Below are 18065 nucleotides of genomic sequence, written 5' to 3' on the forward strand. Positions count from 1 at the left end.
GGCATGATGGTTGCCCTGTATGCCTCTGGTGTGAGATATCCCACAGGCCATGCATGATGAAAGAAGAGTGGCCTTGTATGACATGGTTGCTTTCAATGCTTCTTTCTCTGTCTCCTTTAGCCCCCTGTCTACGACTTCAGAAATGAGGGAGTACCTTGTTGTCGAGTGAAGCACTTAGAGCTGAGCTAAGCATGCCCTTAGTAAATGGTGACCAAGAAGGCTTTTATTAGTACATCATGCTAATGGGTGTATTAAGGGTTAGGAAGGGGAATTTTGAAGCTAGATGTGGGTTATGAATCTGTGGCAGATTCATCACCTTCAGGCCTAGATATTTGGTTGGTGTCGCACCATGTGCACTGGTTTAAACCAAAGTTTCTTTCCCCACAGGACCTTGGCTCTCACAGCGACGCAAACAGCTATTTCTGCACCACTTTTGCTAGTTGTTCCCAAATGAAATAGTCTTATTCAGCCCATGGTGGAGGACCTTCAGCAGTCAATGAGCCTAGAGTTCAATCTGTCTTTTGCCACATCTTTCTCCCTCCCTCTCTGTTCCTTTGAGGAGATGAACACTGGCCCACTTAGTAATACAGAGAAGGAAATAAGCAAAGATTGATTTGGGAAAGACAAGTTTTTGCCAGCTTAGCGGTCTGCGCCGCTGTTCTTTCACTCGGCGGCTGTGGTGCTGAACTCTGGCATGCTCTTGCTTCGCGCGCGGCCTTGGACTGGCGGTTCCACTTCGCTGTCGGAGCAAGCCGCGTCCTCTAGGTGGAAGGGGTTGACCCGCGGGCGAGACTTGAAAGTGATGACTGCCAGGCTCTTGGTCCGTGGCCTGCCCCAGCGGGGGTCGGTGCGCCTGCGCACATCTTGCTCCTCTGCCTCTGTAATGAAGTCCTGGAGTACCGTTCGGAAGAGTCGTGGCACCTCATGGATGTCTGGTTCAAATTCCAGCATGAGACGGCGGAACCTGGCAAAGAGGAGAAGGAAGAAGGTTTATTGCCACTGACTGTACTAAAATAGTGTAAGTGTAACCTCTGGACCTAGGCAGAGCCTAATTTATAACAGTAGTGGCCCGTCCCCAGCCAAAGTGGTGGGGCGGGCCGGAGGAGGAAGCTGGGGAGGGGGGAGGGAATCGGGGTACAAAGTAAATATAATTTTAAAAAAATTACTTACCCATTCGCCGCCGCACCCACCGTTCGCTGCTTCGCGCTCTTCTGGACACAGGCTCCCAGAATGCACTGCAGCCAATCATGACGCTGCAGGAAAGCAGCGTCAGGGTTGGCCTGAGCGCTGGGACTTTGTGCTCCCAGGCAGACTGGGAGCCTATGCTTGCTTTCTCCAGCCCCAGCAACGCTGGAGAAAGCTTCACTGTACATGAGGGTTAGGTCGGCTGTGAGTGCACTGCCACTCCCCTACCACAGTGTCATCACCCTGGACCCACCCCCAAGACTAATCAGAGTCCTGAGAGCAGGTCCAGGGGGATTAAAATAAAACGATAATAAAAAAGGTTTAAACCCGCTTTATTATCATTTTATTTTCTGGGTGTTGGCAGTTGGGGCGGCGCTCCTCCGCCATAATGGAGGGGCCGCCGCTGATATATAAAACAATACACTGTGGCCCCCAAAGTTTTTCTCAAAAGTTTATCGACAGCACTGCGAGTGTCCCGGTTGCCGAATACCTAAGCTGTTTTAGGAGCATAACAAGGGATCTATATTCAGTCCAAGGTGAAGGAATATGTGTAAGATATGGGACAGTCAGGGCCCCTCATCACATTCTGCAGGGAGACCCCATCATTTTTTGCTATGCCACTGGGCTATCTACTCTTGATTCCTTCTCATAGCTATTTTTTCCACAGCCTAACACAGCAGGCGTCCCTTTCGCTCACCGTTGCAGGTTCTTGTTCGTCTCTACTTACTCCCTTTGTTATTGTTTTCCTGTCTTTCTCGTTCACTTTCTGCTTCTTATTCTGTGCTAAAGTCTGAAGATGAAAATGAAGGGGATGGTTTATATTTAGGCAGACAGCTTGGGTTCATCATTGGGATGGAGTAAATTACTCCATACATAGGGTGGAGAAGCCACCCACCTAATTTATAAATGACTGCCAAGCAGGTGGTCATTTATAAAGGTATAGTCAGGAAATGCCACATGGCGGTTCCTCTCAATGCATTTTACTGGTTGCTCCAGAGCTGCGTCAGACAGCCCTAGCCCTGTAGCAAACTGTTAAAACGAAGTAGGAAGCTCAGACATGTCTTGTAGATGTTATTAGTAGATTTATTCTTGTAGTAATCTACAGGTTCTCAGTTACAAGAAGATGGAGACTGCATTAGCAATAAGCACATTACAACACAAACCGTATTCTTTTTTCGTTTAACCCCTTCGATGCTCATGACGAGCTCAGCTCGTCATGAGGCACGGTTGAGCTGTGCTCATGACGAGCTGAGCTCGTCATGAACAATGGGAATGAAGGGAATGCAGCACAGGAGGAAAATATCTCTAGCACCCAAGGTGTTAAAAAAGAAATCCCCAAAATGGGATTTTCTTTTTGAAAAGAAAAATGGGATTTTCTTTTTGAAAAGAAAAAAAGTCATGCTTCCCTTGCCATGATAGGCTTCTCCAATGGCAGAAGGAGGACTATAATGGTTTTATTGTTCTTTACTGTCAGGTTTTACTTGGTGGTAAGAAACAATATAAAATAACTACATGTCCGCCCATCTAAATTGGGCGGGTGGACATGCAGCCATTACTCAGCCTGTCCTTACTCGCCAGGGCCGTTGGAGAAGGTTAGCCTCGGTGGTGACAGAGTGTCTCCGCCATGGCCAAGCTTAAGGTCCGCCTACAATTAAATTTGGCAAGCGGATCACTATATTGGCGGAGAGGGAACTCTTTAGCTGTTGTGCCGGAGTACCTTGTCTGCTAATATATAAATCAGGCCTTATGTCTTGGTCCTTAAAAATTAGTGCTGATGGGCCCTAATGGCAACCACCTGCTCAAATTATGCACTGGTCTTAGAGTTCAAGTAAGAATCTGGTGGTTTGAATTATTAGTAGGACTGGGTAGTTAGCGATATGCCTGGAATAAGTATGTTCTGGTTAAAGGTTAATATCTGGTCTGGGAGTTAACTACTTGATTTGTGGGTGGAGAATGTGGTCCAGGGGTTTACAGGTTATGTCTGAGAATGACATTTCCTGTCAGGTTAAATATAGCAGGAGGGGTGGATGAGAATGTAAAGATAGGCCTCGATTTTAAAAGTCTGGTACAGTGGCATTGTCCAGACTGGATATCAAATGTCCATTCTCATGTGGGGTATGGTATTATAATCTTATGGCCGAAATACCTTCTGACAATATCGCATCTCAAATATTGTTTACAAAGAGATCAATCCATTGAAGTTAATTAAAGAAAAATCTACGCCCAATGGAGCAATAGTTTTATTATCGATATTCTGACCTCTCCTGAGTTGAAAGGTCACATTTTGCTGGGTACAGATTCTGTCATAGTGTCAAATGTCCACTCTGGGAGGTTAAAGGTCAGGCATCGGGTTGAAAGTCAGGCAATTGGAGATAAGCTGCATTTCTGTTGATAATGGCCTCCAGAGCTAGAGACCTTTATAGAAATGGCCAAACCTCATTTCTCATTAGGTTTCTTTGAATACCGAGTTACCTAGAGATGAGCTGGCAGTGGTTTAAAAGGGTGCACTGATACATATTTTTTCATTACCAGATACAATACAACTTGCTTTACCTAAGCACTATATACCTCTTTTATCCACTCGCGTATTCATAAGAAGTCCAGTTGGAGCCATAACAGGGCCTTAGAACAAAGCCCTTAATATAACACTCATCATCGTACCAACACAACTTCAGAGACACATCACACACCACCAGACACTCATATGGCATATGCTGTCCCTTTTCATTGTGTGAAGAAGGGGTGCTTACTTGCTGATTTTGTGTTTTTACTCTTCTCTTTGAGGGGTGAAGCACACACGCCTGAGCTGTACGTGTTCTGGGCGTGTTCTCTGCATTGCTGCTACCTATTTTCTACATGATTGTGTGTATGTAAAGATGCTTACACCACTTTTACTTCTATGACACCTGTTCTGTGTGTGTGTATGATACATGCATGTGTGTATGTGCCTGAGAAAACCTTGCACTGAAGGTCCTGACTTTTGTCCCATAATTGTTCTTAGTATTAATGAAGCTTGTGCTGCTGCCAAAGATGTGCCTACATTGTACCTGCTGAGTCTGATGGCTCAGTGAGCTAATGCATCCACTGATGGGATCTCTTTTATGCCCCCCTTGATAATATATTCAAATCCTGGCAGGTTCACTCAGCCTTTCCTTCTCCCAAGTTTGTAAGATATCTAGTACTGATTTTAGTAACGATACACATCTTTTATACAGCTCCAACAAACCCCTTGACAGTGAACATGGGCCATACAAGTACATGCTATTTTAGTGGCGCTTGGTAAAAACCATTACACTATACAAAAACCAAAAGAACTTGTGTAGTGAATAACTGGGAGGCCGATCAGCAGGGACGGGCCTGGAGTTGCTCTTGTGCCTCATCTGGTTTCTTATTATGTTGTTTGCAGCAGTGCTTAATTTGTGCCGGGACCCAAGGTTTCACTCAGAAGCCCGCAGCCATGCTATTAAATGTCAGCGTGCCGACTGGCAAGGCTGCATAGTCCTGATTCCATTTTTACCTCTTTAATCCACCACTAGGTTCTCTGTGCCCCTTTATCTCACTTTTACACGTTCCTGGTTTCTCCATTTGTCAAATTTTTGTTGTCTTTTTCTTCCTCTTTCTTTCCCCCTTTTGTGTTTTTCACTCTCTTGCTCTGGGACAAAGTCTGATGAGGACAAATAAGTGCTGGTCCCCAAAAATGAGCGTAGGTGGACCTCCACCTGAAATCACTTGCTGAAAATTAAGCACTGGCCTGCAGTGTCTTGTGCCTGCTGCAGTCACTGAAGCAGGTAATAATCAGACACAGACTGTTTCATTCGTCTATTGCACATGAAACAGCTGTCGAACTAATAACATGTTGTAAGAAAAAGAGAAAGAGATCAGGAATGGGCCCCAACTACATCCATTATTGTGTCTGTTCTGCCTCTGGAGCATTTTGCTTGCATTATGTTTTATGATTGGCTGAGAGGTATTTTGCACTGTGCATGTTGGTGATCTGTTTTAACGTTCGCATATTTCATTGGCATTTGAGTTTCAAACTGAGTGGTAGTGCATTGAGGTCCACTTTTCTGCTGTCTGCCCCCTTGCTGTCCTTCCTTATCCTGTTGCCCCCTCCCACTTGGGCGGTTTCTGTCTTAGGGCGGCGGGGCGTTGCCCCACTTATTTTTGCCCCCCCGGCCTCCCTAGTAAAATTATTATAATAACATAGTAAAAGAAACTGCATTTACTTTAATAAAATCAGCGCAAGCGAGTCAGTCTGCCTTCCGTACAGTGGCAAAGGTTTGGGGCAGGTTTATGGACACAGTCAGGTGACGAGACTGGCAAGGACGAGCAAGCGTATTGCACCTAGTGAGCAAAGTGCGCATGTTGGTTTGGCTGGCTGCCTTTCCCCGGCCAAACCGACATGTGCACTACAGGCTTCTCAGTACTGCACATTGAGTGAGTGTGGGTTGTTCAAAACCACAGCCCCCCAGTCACTTAATGAGTGGTGAGTTTGCCTGTTGACGCCAATCCTGGTGCTGCTCTCGGCTGCAGTCTAGCAACAAGAAAATTGCCCCTTCTCAATAAGCTTGAGTGTAAAGACCAAATAAACAATCTCATTAAATCTGGTCCTGTATATTTATTTATACCTTTTAGTCTTTTTCTTTATACAAAACAACTTTTATAAAAATGGCAGAAAAAGAATACACAATACAAAAGATAATTAACGGTCTTATTCAATAATACTTGACACAAAAATGCTTTACAAAAATATTCAAAAAGAAAAACATCAACATTACATCCAACAAACGATCCACATTACAGTATAACAAATCTGTAATACATTAATTCATTTCATAATCAAAATTATTTTCATGGAAAGAGCCAATTCATTACAAGAGCGAAAAAAGCATATATCAGTTTTATTCTAGAACAAACTAGATGTTGTGATTAGCTCTTGCTGGGTTTGCCGACGCGTTTCAAGTTCGGACCATTAATGTCCAAACCATCATCAGGGCTCTGTTATTTATCTGTATCTTCCTACATGGTTGAGCTTACTTGGCTTCTATTAGCGGACCCAAATCTTGTGTTCGGGTCTCATCTGGGAAAGCTTTTGCACAAAAACAATCTTAATCTAAGCGGTCTTGCGATGCAGAAGGGGGGGGGGGCGGAGGGATATCTTTTTCTTTGTCTTTAGACCTGAACTACAGGCCACCGGGAAATTGCTTCCTCTTCTCAATTGGTGGCGTCTACCTGTCACACCGCAGATCGAGGCTCCGCCTCTCGCCCCCTGTCCACCGCCCCAGCCGGGGCTGTAGATGTGACGGAATCACTATCTCTTCAAGATATTTCGTCCTTCTATTTTGACACTCAATGAGTTTTACTGTAGCAGCGGGCTGTTTCTCTTGCTTACAAACGGTGCTTCTCAATCGCTTCCCTGTTCGCATATGCGAACAGGGAAGCGATTGAGAAGCACCGTTTGAAAGCAAGAGAAACAGCCCGCTGCTACAGTAAAACTCATCTAAGCGGTCTTGCGATGCAGAAGGGGGGGGCGGAGGGATATCTTTTTCTTTGTCTTTAGACCTGAACTACAGGCCACCGGGAAATTGCTTCCTCTTCTCAATTGGTGGCGTCTACCTGTCACACCGCAGATCGAGGCGCCGCCTCTCGCCCCCTGTCCACAAACGGTGCTTCTCAATCGCTTCCCTGTTCGCATATGCGAACAGGGAAGCGATTGAGAAGCACCGTTTGTAAGCAAGAGAAACAGCCCGCTGCTACAGTAAAACTCATTGAGTGTCAAAATAGAAGGACGAAATATCTTGAAGAGATAGTGATTCCGTCACATCTACAGCCCCGGCTGGGGCGGTGGACAGGGGGCGAGAGGCGGCGCCTCGATCTGCGGTGTTACAGGTAGACGCCACCAATTGAGAAGAGGAAGCAATTTCCCAGTGGCCTGTAGTTCAGGTCTAAAGACAAAGAAAAAGATATCCCTCCGCCCCCCCCCTTCTGCATCGCAAGACCGCTTAGATTAAGATTGTTTTTGTGCAAAAGCGTTCCCAGATGAGACCCGAAGACAAGATTTGGGTCCGCTAATAGAAGCCAAGTAAGCTCAACCACGTAGGAAGATACAGATAAATAACAGAGCCCTGATGATGGTTTGGACATTAATGGTCCGAACTTGAAACGCGTCGGCAAACCCAGCAAGAGCTAATCACAACATCTAATTTGTTCTAGAATAAAACTGATATATGCTTTTTTCGCTCTTGTAATGAATTGGCTCTTTCCATGAAAATAATTTTGATTATGAAATGAATTAATGTATTACAGATTTGTTATACTGTAATGTGGATCGTTTGTTGGATGTAATGTTGATGTTTTTCTTTTTGAATATTTTTGTAAAGCATTTTTGTGTCAAGTATTATTGAATAAGACCGTTAATTATCTTTTGTATTGTGTATTCTTTTTCTGCCATTTTTATAAAAGTTGTTTTGTATAAAGAAAAAGACTAAAAGGTATAAATAAATATACCGGACCAGATTTAATGAGATTGTTTATTTGGTCTTTACACTCAAGCTTATTGAGAAGGGGGCAATTTTCTTGTTGCTAGATTTATATAGGGTCCAGCCCTCCCTCAACCCCGTCAAGGACCTACCTCCTTTTGTGCGCAGCTCTCGGCTGCAGGGCGCTGTTGCCCAGTCTAGTGTAGGCCTTTCTACACATGGCACCGCGGAGGTGGGAGAGTCTGCCCATCAAAGCAATGACCATTCACTGTAATGGTTTATTGTAAAGCCATGCAGTGATTGGCCATTTCTGCTATTGCTGGACTTATGGGCCTGCCTCTCTGTCTTTTCCCTCCTCTGGGTGAGCGGAGCAAGATCACACCAATGCTGTTGTGGCGAGGCAGGCTTGAATCAGTTCGATCCAGAGGAGTTAACTAGGAGTGTTGAGAACGACACGCACACAACACTAGTCAATCAACAACACAATCAGGTAGGTGGAAACGAACCGTAGCCAAAGTGCTTGGAAATTCGGCGACAACAGTTAAAGTTTAGTGGGGAAAGGGGGAAAATTCGAAGCGGGATTCCGATTCAGCCTAATGACGGTGAGGTTAGGTTCGGTTAGGGTCGGTTAGAATTAACAATAGTAACAATCCCTGAACATTACGGAACCCAAACTCACTCTGCTAATACCTTTCCTCACTAAAATGTAAATTTTTTATTCCCATTGTCCAGGGCAATTTATGCCATCTCTTCCTCTGTAATATCAAACTTGCTAAGTAAGTTGCTTCTCCAGTCACCTTTACAAACGAGTGTCAGCAGAAAATATGGTCAGTTTAATTTTGCTGCGTAAGTAACCCAACCGGGTCTCCATTTGGCCACTCCCGGCCCGGTCTCCATTTGGCAGTTCCCGGCCTGGTGTCCATTTGTCCTCTCCCAGCCCAATCTCCATTTGGCAACTCCCCGCCCGGTGTCCATTTGGCCACTCCCGGCCCAGACTCCATCTGGCAACTCACGGCCCGGTGTCCATTTGGCCACTCCCGGCCGGGTCTCCATTTGGCCACTCCCGGCCCGATCTCCATTTGGCCACTCCCGGCTGTGTCTGGCTTTTGGTACACCAAAAATCTAACCGCTGATGCACACATTCCCCTTTTTTTAGAATCTGTTTTTACTATACTTCTGCAGCCAGCAATATGTTTGTATGCCTTCAGGTTGTAGACATTGTAAAGCACTGTTGTTATGTACAAACAGGGCACGAGTCAGGGGGACACGCGGGTGGACGGCGTCACCCCACTATTTTTACAGGGTGGACGCCGCCCACCTTGCTAATCCAAATGACGTCCACCCTGCTCATCAAAAGCATGATACGAGCACACCAACTAAACACTTCCAGGTGATTTCGGCTGAATTCGGAAATTGAATCCCGGACTGCTGGTCACCGTCCATCTCCACTCCTGTCTTGATGCCTCTTCCTATCCCTGCTTTTCACTCACCAGCCCCACCTCCCTCACCTTTGCCTCTCTTGATTCCCTCCTGAACTCACTCTCACCACTGTACTTCTGCTCTGCCAATGAGCCTCAGGACATGTTTTGGACCGATTCTTGGTGAGTGGAGTGGAGGGAAAGGGGGAGAGACGTGTACAGTGACTAAGAGAGAGCGGCAGTAGTGGAGGGGGTGAGTGACTCTAAGCAGAAAATATTATGTGAGTAGGAGAGTAAGGGGGGTGACTGAGTAACCATGTGAATGAAACGGTGATGGAGTTCCAGTGTGTGTCTGGCAGAGGGAATCACCGAGCTGGACCAAGCAAGAGATTTAGTTGGTGGGAGAGCCAGTCACTCAAAGGGTGTTTTGCAGGTGCTCTGCCCTGCAATCACTGGCCTCTGCTGAGACTGCAGGCCTGCGTCCAGCCATTACACGCCCATTTACGGATGCTACTCCAGCGACGGGACGCTTGAGGATGTCCTTGCCCTTAGCGTTGGGCACGAGGACTAACGTCAGCCCGGACTGTCCTGCCTTCCAGGATTTACTGCCCCTAGGCCTGTCACTAGGTGAATGCAGAGTCCCCGGATCCCAGGGGGAGCCCAGTAAGAAAGGCAAACAGTAAAAGGGCATTCCCAGGGGACCGAAGGCTGCACAGGCCACCATTTGTCCGTGGGTGGAAGGAGGGGTGCAGAGGCACCTGCCACCATTGAGGGCTAGTGAGAAAATGGAGGTGAGCCCTGGGAATGGTTGGTTAATGAGGGAGTGGGGTAGAGAGGATTTGGGTCATAGAGGGTTTGGGTCATAGAGGGGTGCAGCAATAGGCCATCTTTGGGGTCCAGTATCAGTTAAAAGGGTGCCAGGGGCAGTTTAGCCACTGTTGGGACCAGTGTGTAAATGATTATATTGTGATTGCATTTATTTAGAGCTTACTACCCCTGATGAGGTGGCAAAGCATTTTTTCAGCAAGTAGCCTTTGTGGAATGGGGGCCTTGCGTAAGTAGAGCGGCGGGAATGGACCCAGCCTTGGGACCAGGTGGACGAGTAAATGGGATGGGAGAGCAATGGGACCAACTTTGGGACCAGTGAGTAAGGAGGGGTTTGGAGGCAGCGAGGAAATGATGGGCGAGACGAACGTTGGAACCAGGGAACCAGGGAATATGATGGCATAGAAGGGGGCAATGGGGCAAAGTTCTGAGGAACCATTCCGTGGGAGGTGGGAGGGTTAGGGGCAATGGAACTACTTCTAGGATCAGATAGGGCTTTCGGCAGCCAGGCCAACCCTGCGAGCAAGTGGAACGTGGGCACTTACACCGGCTTTGGGACTAATGGGCAAGTGGACCTGGGGCAACCAGGACAATTTTGGGACCACTCAGTAAGTGGGTGCAATGGGCCAACTTTGGGGCCAGTAAATGATGGGGCAACCAGATTTGGGACCAGTGAGCAAGGTGATTTGGTCAGTGTGACACATTTGGGGCCACTGAGTGTTGTAAGGGGGCAATTGGGCCATCAAATGTACCACCAATGAAGGAGCTGTGTGGGACAATTGGGCCAACTTAAGAGACCAGTGAGAGAGCGTGAAAAGGACCAGCAACTTTCGGGACCCAGTAGGGTGTTGAACTATCGCTGAGACAAATGGGGCCAGTTGTAGGAAAACTATGGTGGGGAGCAGTGGGGCAAACTCTGGAACCGGTGTGGGAGGGGATACAGAGTATCGGGTTGAAACAGTACAGTGTGCACCTTGCATTTTTTTTTATTATGGTCACAGTGTATTACACTTGTCAGTATACTTAAATGTGGTGTTCTAGGTAGCATAATACATTTTTATAGTTTTGATAATCACAATTGTGGTTTCTAGCATATGGTTTTCTTTACAACGCATAAACTGCTTTTGTTCATGGTGCCATGTTTTAGTATGCCTCGCTTGCAGCACCTTAGTGGCTTGACTAATGTAGTTGTACACCAAACTTCATCCACATTTGGGCTGTTAATTCCTCCAGATAGGGACCTTAAATCACCTGCTAAAGTACTGAGCAGTTTCAATTGTTAAATCTTGCAATACGTGCAAATGATAGACCTGCTGCTCATGTGATGTCACTCTTTCTGATGTCACTTCCTGTGATACTACCTAACTCAGAGAGTCCCCCTACTTGTTTTTTTAGGACTTGTGCCCTGTGTACAAGGTAACACATTGTCATTTTATAGGTTGGCATTGTCTTTTTACAGCTGGCGACCAGCCTATAAAACGACAATATGTTACCTTGTACATGATGACAACAGTGCTATACAATGTGGCGCCCTCTTAAACATACTGAATACAGCGACTGCCGCCGTATTCCGTTTTCGTCTAAATCGCCAGCCTTGTGCAAAAGCCATGGCTTGGTGTCTTGTCAGTCTACATATGCTGCAAAAACCAGCCCTTTTCGGGCCACTTGTGCTTTCACGGAGGGCCTCGCCCCCACACCGCATGAAGGGGATTTCTGAATGTAATGGTCTCGCCTCCCCTGTGAAAGTCCAAGAAGTGAAAACCAGTTGGAATGCCTTATGGTGTACTCGCGTCAGACTTGTAGCCACAGGTGAATACAAAATGTGTCCTTTAAAGCCCACTTCTGAATAGTTCTTTTCATAAGGTTTGGTGTTCCCAAATATATCTCTATCAGCAGATCATGTCAGTCCAGTGCATTCTGGGAGATGAAGTTCTCGTTTTCTTTCATTAGATGTTGCTCTCATGTTTTGCATTCATCATTTCTTTTATGGTTAATACTATGTACTCGCCCAGCAGGCTCTTCACCCTCCGCTTGGTGTCTGACAGGCCTCGGATGCAGCATGTGTAATTCTGCTAAGCCAGCACAGCTGAAAGCTGGAGCTGATAAAGTTATGCCAGTTCATTTACATTTTCAGCTATGACATGCAGTATGTTACTGTGAACCGATCTTGAGCCAAGCATGTGTTGGAACAACAAGAGCAGAAACGAGGCATTTCCAGTGATTGTTATATCATATTGAATTTTATTGATCCCCTGATCTCTGCACAGCTGCAGTGACTTGGTGAAATAAAATGCTTTTCTTCATACTAGAAGCACTGCTGTAAAATGTTAAGCCCAAGGTCATGCAACGTTTTCTAGTTAAACATTATACTTGAAAAATATCACCTTTTTTGGTCACAGAATGTTAAGAATTGTTATATCTGTCGGTCTGTGTTTCAAAAATAGTAGTTGCTCTGTGTGCCTTTTGTATAATGACACGTAGCTGGGGGAAGAGGTGTGTGGCTTCCATGACACGTGACACTATATTGTTGTTACTCACTTATCTTTAACAGCTTACAATCACTTACAAAGCCAATAGTTCTGACAAGTTTTAGGTGTAGGGCAGCTGTTGTGTTGTATACCTGAGTGCTATTACATCTCATAGAGAAACCAAAATACCGGTCGGGTAGCACCCTATGGGAATCAGAAATGTATTTTACATGTACCCTTTCAGAGGACCCACACTTTTTTCATCCCATTTAAAGACCTGTCTGCACATATTTATAAATAACTGATTGCAGCCGGCACGTGTGGATGCTTCCCAAAGCCTGGTTAGAGCATCTTCTTCCAAAAGTTGATTCTGCATGTAGTGCAAGACACTGGATAAGCACACACTTTAAAGGGCTGAAGTTGTCCTGCTGCACATTACAGTAATAGTTTAACATATTAATGCTGTAAGATATGGGGCAGTTTAACGTGTTTAATATTTCAAAACTATACATTCCCACTGCTTTATAAGCCTTGATTTATCAATAAATTCATTCGCTTTAAAAAGCAGTATTTGCCGTTTTTTTTTAAAAAAAATGTATCGGGAGGAGGACCTACTCTGGACCCACCTTGGACCCCAGGTTTGTCCCTTAAGCTTGCTCACGTCGCTTGCTTACATAAAAATCATACCCAACTGTTACGCCTCACCACTTCCACATGTCACCAGCCGCCACTGCCCACTTCACCTACCTTCCCTGCTATCATCAGGCTCTTGTTGCTGCTGGCCACCCCTCACTGTTCTTCTTCCTCAAACAGCAACCTTTGCCTTGTCCTCTTTCTCCACTTATGTTGCGGCTCATCATTGTAGCCCAGACACAAAAGAGATAGCTCCAGCCACTCACCACTGTTGGCTTTGCCTGTGCTTGTACATTTGTGGCACAAGCATTATCAAAACAATAGCAGTCTGGAGGCATCGTGGAAAGGTAGCTTCTATCTCTAGTATTGTTGTTTCAGTATGCCAAGATGGGCGTCACGTTGCAGCTAAATGTGGTGCCATCTTGGAGCAGTACAACAATCTTAAATGATATAGAATAACATTCCAAGATGGACGCCCGCTGCTACTGGCCTTGTCAATGCTTGTGAGACAATTGCACAAGCATTTACAAAGATAGTAGGGCAACACCACAGTAGTAAAAAATGTGCAAAGCCAATACGACAAGCGAGAGAGAGAGAGAGAGAGAGGGATTGACTTTACCAATGCTTATTTATAGGTTGCAGGTGAAAGAAGACAGAACTGACTATCACAGAAATCCAAGCATTAGAAAAATGTGAAAACTGAGAAAAACACAATGTTATTTGTGTATATGTGCAGTGATGGGGGTGGGAGGCATGGTTTTGGTTCTGAACATCAGAGGAAGACGATGTTCAGAACAAACTCATCTCTGAAGACTCTGAGTTTGTTTCCTTAGATGTTTTATTTAGCACTTATATAGCTCCTATGGTTCAGAGCACTCTGAGACACTGCAAGCATACAGAAATACAAACCAAAGCAGTAATTAAAACTGAGTAAGCATCGTGACTAAGGGCAAACTTGCAGGGAGGTGATTTTCTCTCCTCAGTTGACCTTGAATCATCCCTCCTCTTGTCCCCAGTTTGTATATGTAGGGAGCTGCATAAAACTAGGGACACATGTAGATGAGGCATGATATGTAGATAAGCAGCAAGTGGGGATAACTGTGCCCAACTGTACTCACTTGAGGTCGGAGGAGGACTCTAATGAGATTTATTTAACCAGTCCTGCTAAGTGCCACGCATCACGCATTAGTCTAACGCTTTTCAGTGTGGTACTCCGCATTACCACACTGAAATGCATTGTCACGCATATCCTGTGTGTCAGCTGTCACTAAAATCGCTGATATAACCGAGTCTGTGGCAGTGCGCCGCCCATGGCTTCCCCAAGCTGCTGCAGCTGGCTTGGGCTTGCAGCTGAGCTAACGTTGCTGGCAGCGCTCACTCAACTGCTACAATGTATTATGATTGTGCTTCCAATCTCCGCGGCTCTCACTACCAGCATGACGCTATTGGGAGAAGACGTCACATCCTGCTGCTAGAGCGTGGGGAGTTTATTTTGCGAGGTAAAAGGCGGCTCTTCTGGCTAGTTTGCGGTGCATATAATATTCATGGACGGAACGCTGCAAATAATCATGGCGCTGGCCGAGGCGCTCACAGCCCTGTTTTCTGCATCTCGCACCGACCCAGGCCACCGCCTCCTATCAGCTGTAGTTGTTACTTCTCCCCTGTTTCATTCAATATATTACAGCAGCCGAGGGAGAAGGAGAGAAGTCAGTATCGCAGCGGCCGCCAGTGCAGTTTATTACTGGACGGCCCTGCCCGGGACTCAAAAGAGTCAGGGCAGCTGATTGGCCACCAGCACAACTATCACTGGAAGCGGGCCGGACCCGGATGGCAAACTTGAATTGCCGCGGCCCGTTGTACCTCACGGCCTGAACCTGCCTGCAACCAGCCTGGTTTGCACCTCTGCAGGCCATAGTCGATGCCTTCAATTATAGAGCGCTGAAACGCAAGGCCAGAATTGGTTGAGAGTGTTAACCGTTATGGGGGCCCAGCAACCAACCTGCTACCTCTGAAGGTGTATAGGGTCTAGTCAACAGGCACTTGACTTGTTTACTTCATGATGGTAAGACACTTTTTTCCGAAGCCAATACTGGTGTTCTCGTTCACTGAACTTCAGTTGTCATCTTCTGTTAAAATAGTTTTTCAGCATGGACCACAAAAGAATACATGTGATAGATACATTAACTTAATGACAGTCCTGGGCATCATACTGGTCTGAATAAGATCCCCGTCTGGTTGATCTGTCCTGGAGATAGGGCCGGACTGGCTGTAGCCTGCACCGGGCATTTCCAGGGGGCCGCTTTTCTTACAGGGTGCAGGTTTTGCAACAGTGCTGCAAAATCGGCCCTCCGTAAGAAAAGCGGGAGCAGTGTTTAGCGGCTAACATCCCCCCCTCCCCTCCTGTTCCCAGGGCCGGTTTTCAGTCCGACCCTGCCTGGAGATTATATTTTTCCTCTCTTAACAAAATCCACAAGCCTCTTCACTCTACACCACCCATTCCCTGACCAATATTCTGTCTGTGTCTTGTAGCTCCATGGGATGTAGAGCCAAGACATTTAAAGATGGAAACTCCCAAGATTCCAGATGCTGCAGGAAAAGCATGAAACTCCTTTTCATCATTCTTAGTCTATTCTCTCTCATGGTCTCATGTGTCCTGGCCCACTTACTCTTCTCCATATTTATGGCTGACTTGCTGTCAGCTTTAGCAGCGGCAGAGAGCATTAGCCCCAAAATGAATGCAAAACATATGGCATGTCTCCTGTATGCGGACGATCTTGTGGTTATGGACCTAACAGAGATAGGCTTGCAAAGGAAGTTGGATGTGCTCATGGAATACTGTAACTGCAAAAAGCAAGTGGTAAACATGGAGAAGACTGAGGATTTGGGCTTTAGCAAATAATCCGTAAAATTTGGGTGGCATTTAGGTTCCACCAAATTAGAAGCTGTTAATAAACACAAGTACTTAGGAGTATGGTTTCAGAAGAATTTAAAGTGGAAATCTCATATTGAATGCTGTTTAAAGACTAATGGTCTAAATAAACATTCTTTTGACTGACCGGTTGTAGGAAAGCACTTCTTTTTGCATGGTTTCCCCCCACTTTTTGCCTAATGTTCGTTCTCTTTGAATGAGTGTGCCCTGGGTTCCTGCCAACAAGGTAACCAGGGCCTGTGTTCTTTCCCTAAAACTGTCCTGTTGCAAACCCAATTGGCAACTCTCTGGCCACATGTAAGTCCCCTGTAGAAGGTACCATGGGTACTAAGGGCACTGTGACCAGGGAGGGCTTCTGATGGCTGCAGCACATTTTGTGCTACCCTTAGAGGTCATGTACCTTAACACACACTGCCATTGCAGGCTGCATGTTTTTTTGCAGAGCAAAGCGAAGAGTCGACATGGCACACATCCCTGTATGCCATGCCTACAATACACTGCCATGGCATAGGTAAGCCACCCCTCTAGCTGGGTGCACTATACCACTGGTGAGGGCACAGGTGCATGAGCCCTGTACCCCTACAGTGTCTAAGTCAATTTTTAGACATTGTAAGTATAGTAAAGCCATAAAGAGTATATGGTTTGGGAGTTTGCCATTACAAACTCCAGGCGCCATAATGGCTTTACTGAAATCTAGGAAGTTTGATATCAAATTTCTTAGCACTTTAAACCCACACTGATACCAGTGTGGGATTTAATGAAAAATGCACACAGAGGGCATCTTAGAGATGCCCCCTGAAAAACGACCTGACTCTAGTGTACTGGCTGAATGGCTGCTCGCCAGCTGTCACCACCAGACATGCTTCTGGAGCCCTGGGTCGAGAGCCTGCCGCTCTCTGGGTCCTTAAACAAAGTACATCCTGGGTCGAGGTGCCAAGCCTCCTCCCCCACGATGGCCAGGGTCCACGAAGGGAAAGTTTCAAAGGCGTGCTGCCTTTGTAAGCAGGCCTGGCCATTTGCTGCTCTGAGCAACTGGCCCCCACCTGTTCTACTCCCCACTCATGGCAGGTGAATCAGTGGGAAAACGAAGAATGGAGGAGAGGTGTGCCCACCTTTGCCAACCCCACCCCTCAGGTGGGGAGGTGAGCTGAAACAGAATTCTCAGTCCCAGCCATATTGAAGATGGGGGATCCAGACAACCAGAGTGAGGCTTATGCCCCCTCCCACTAGAGGGTGGCATTACAGGGGGTGTACCCACCTCAAGGAAGGGACCCATTGGTGCCTACCATTACCTACCTGTAATGCCCCTAAATTTAGTATTTAGGGGCAACCCTGAACCATGCCTCCTCAGAAAAGAAGAAACAAGAAGAAGAAGGACCAAAGAGCCGTGCTGAAGGAAGAAGAGGAGGTCACCAACTGACTTGGCCCCAGCCCTACCGACCTGTCCCGACCTTGACCTGCTCCAGGGAATCCCAGCATGTCCTACAGCCAGCAGTCCCCCAGAACCCGCCGTACCTGCCCTGCCTTCACCAAAAAGACTCTGCCTCCAGTTAGCACCTGATTTGCTCACCCACAGACTCTGGCTAAATCCGCGAGTCTGCACCACTCTGCATTTGACGCTCACGGCTCAAGTTTGAGAGGCCCAACACCACAAGGAGATCTCCCTGGCAATTCTGAGCTAGGATTTGGTGATCCTTGACCTTCCTCAAGTCTCCAGCCAACTCCTGCAGCCCCTTTCTGGAGGATTCCCTCTGTCTGCAACCGTAGCCGGTAAAGGAAACCTGATGCCAAAAAACGCCCCTGCACCCGACGCCCTACGTCCTTGGGAGGCCCAGTCGATGGTGTCCCAGCATCCCTCGACATCCCAACTTAACTCTCCAACTGGTGGTCGCCTCCAGAAGATCTTCGTCCCCAAGCCTGCTGCGTTTGTTGAAACCAGAGAATCCCTATTAAAAACAACAGGGCACCCAACACCAAAACAGCACCCGCACCCAGCCGCTCCTGTGCCATTGTGGGTGCACCTTGTGTGCTAACTAGAACCCCCCTTTGCCCTGAACTTAACACCAAGAGCTTTGCTCACTCAACCTTGTGGCCTGCCCGTGACCAGCCACCAACTGGAGGCCCCTTA

The 18065-nt window shown here is 46.7% G+C and overlaps 1 protein-coding gene across 1 annotated transcript in view; it reads right to left on the minus strand.

The window, feature by feature from the left end:
* Nucleotides 1–272: 272 nt before the first annotated feature.
* LOC147691841 (protein RD3-like) overlaps nucleotides 273–18065 on the minus strand; it is a 53417-nt gene continuing 35624 nt past the window's right edge. The window contains exon 3 of the mRNA XM_086936689.1: nucleotides 273–964. Coding sequence (XP_086792815.1) covers nucleotides 664–964 — 301 coding nt within the window. The 3' untranslated portion in view covers nucleotides 273–663. The remainder of the gene's footprint in view (nucleotides 965–18065) is intronic.

The sequence above is a fragment of the Lissotriton vulgaris genome, chromosome 9 (genome assembly GCF_964263255.1).
Source record: "Lissotriton vulgaris chromosome 9, aLisVul1.2, whole genome shotgun sequence".
Classification (NCBI taxonomy): Eukaryota; Metazoa; Chordata; class Amphibia; order Caudata; family Salamandridae; genus Lissotriton; species Lissotriton vulgaris.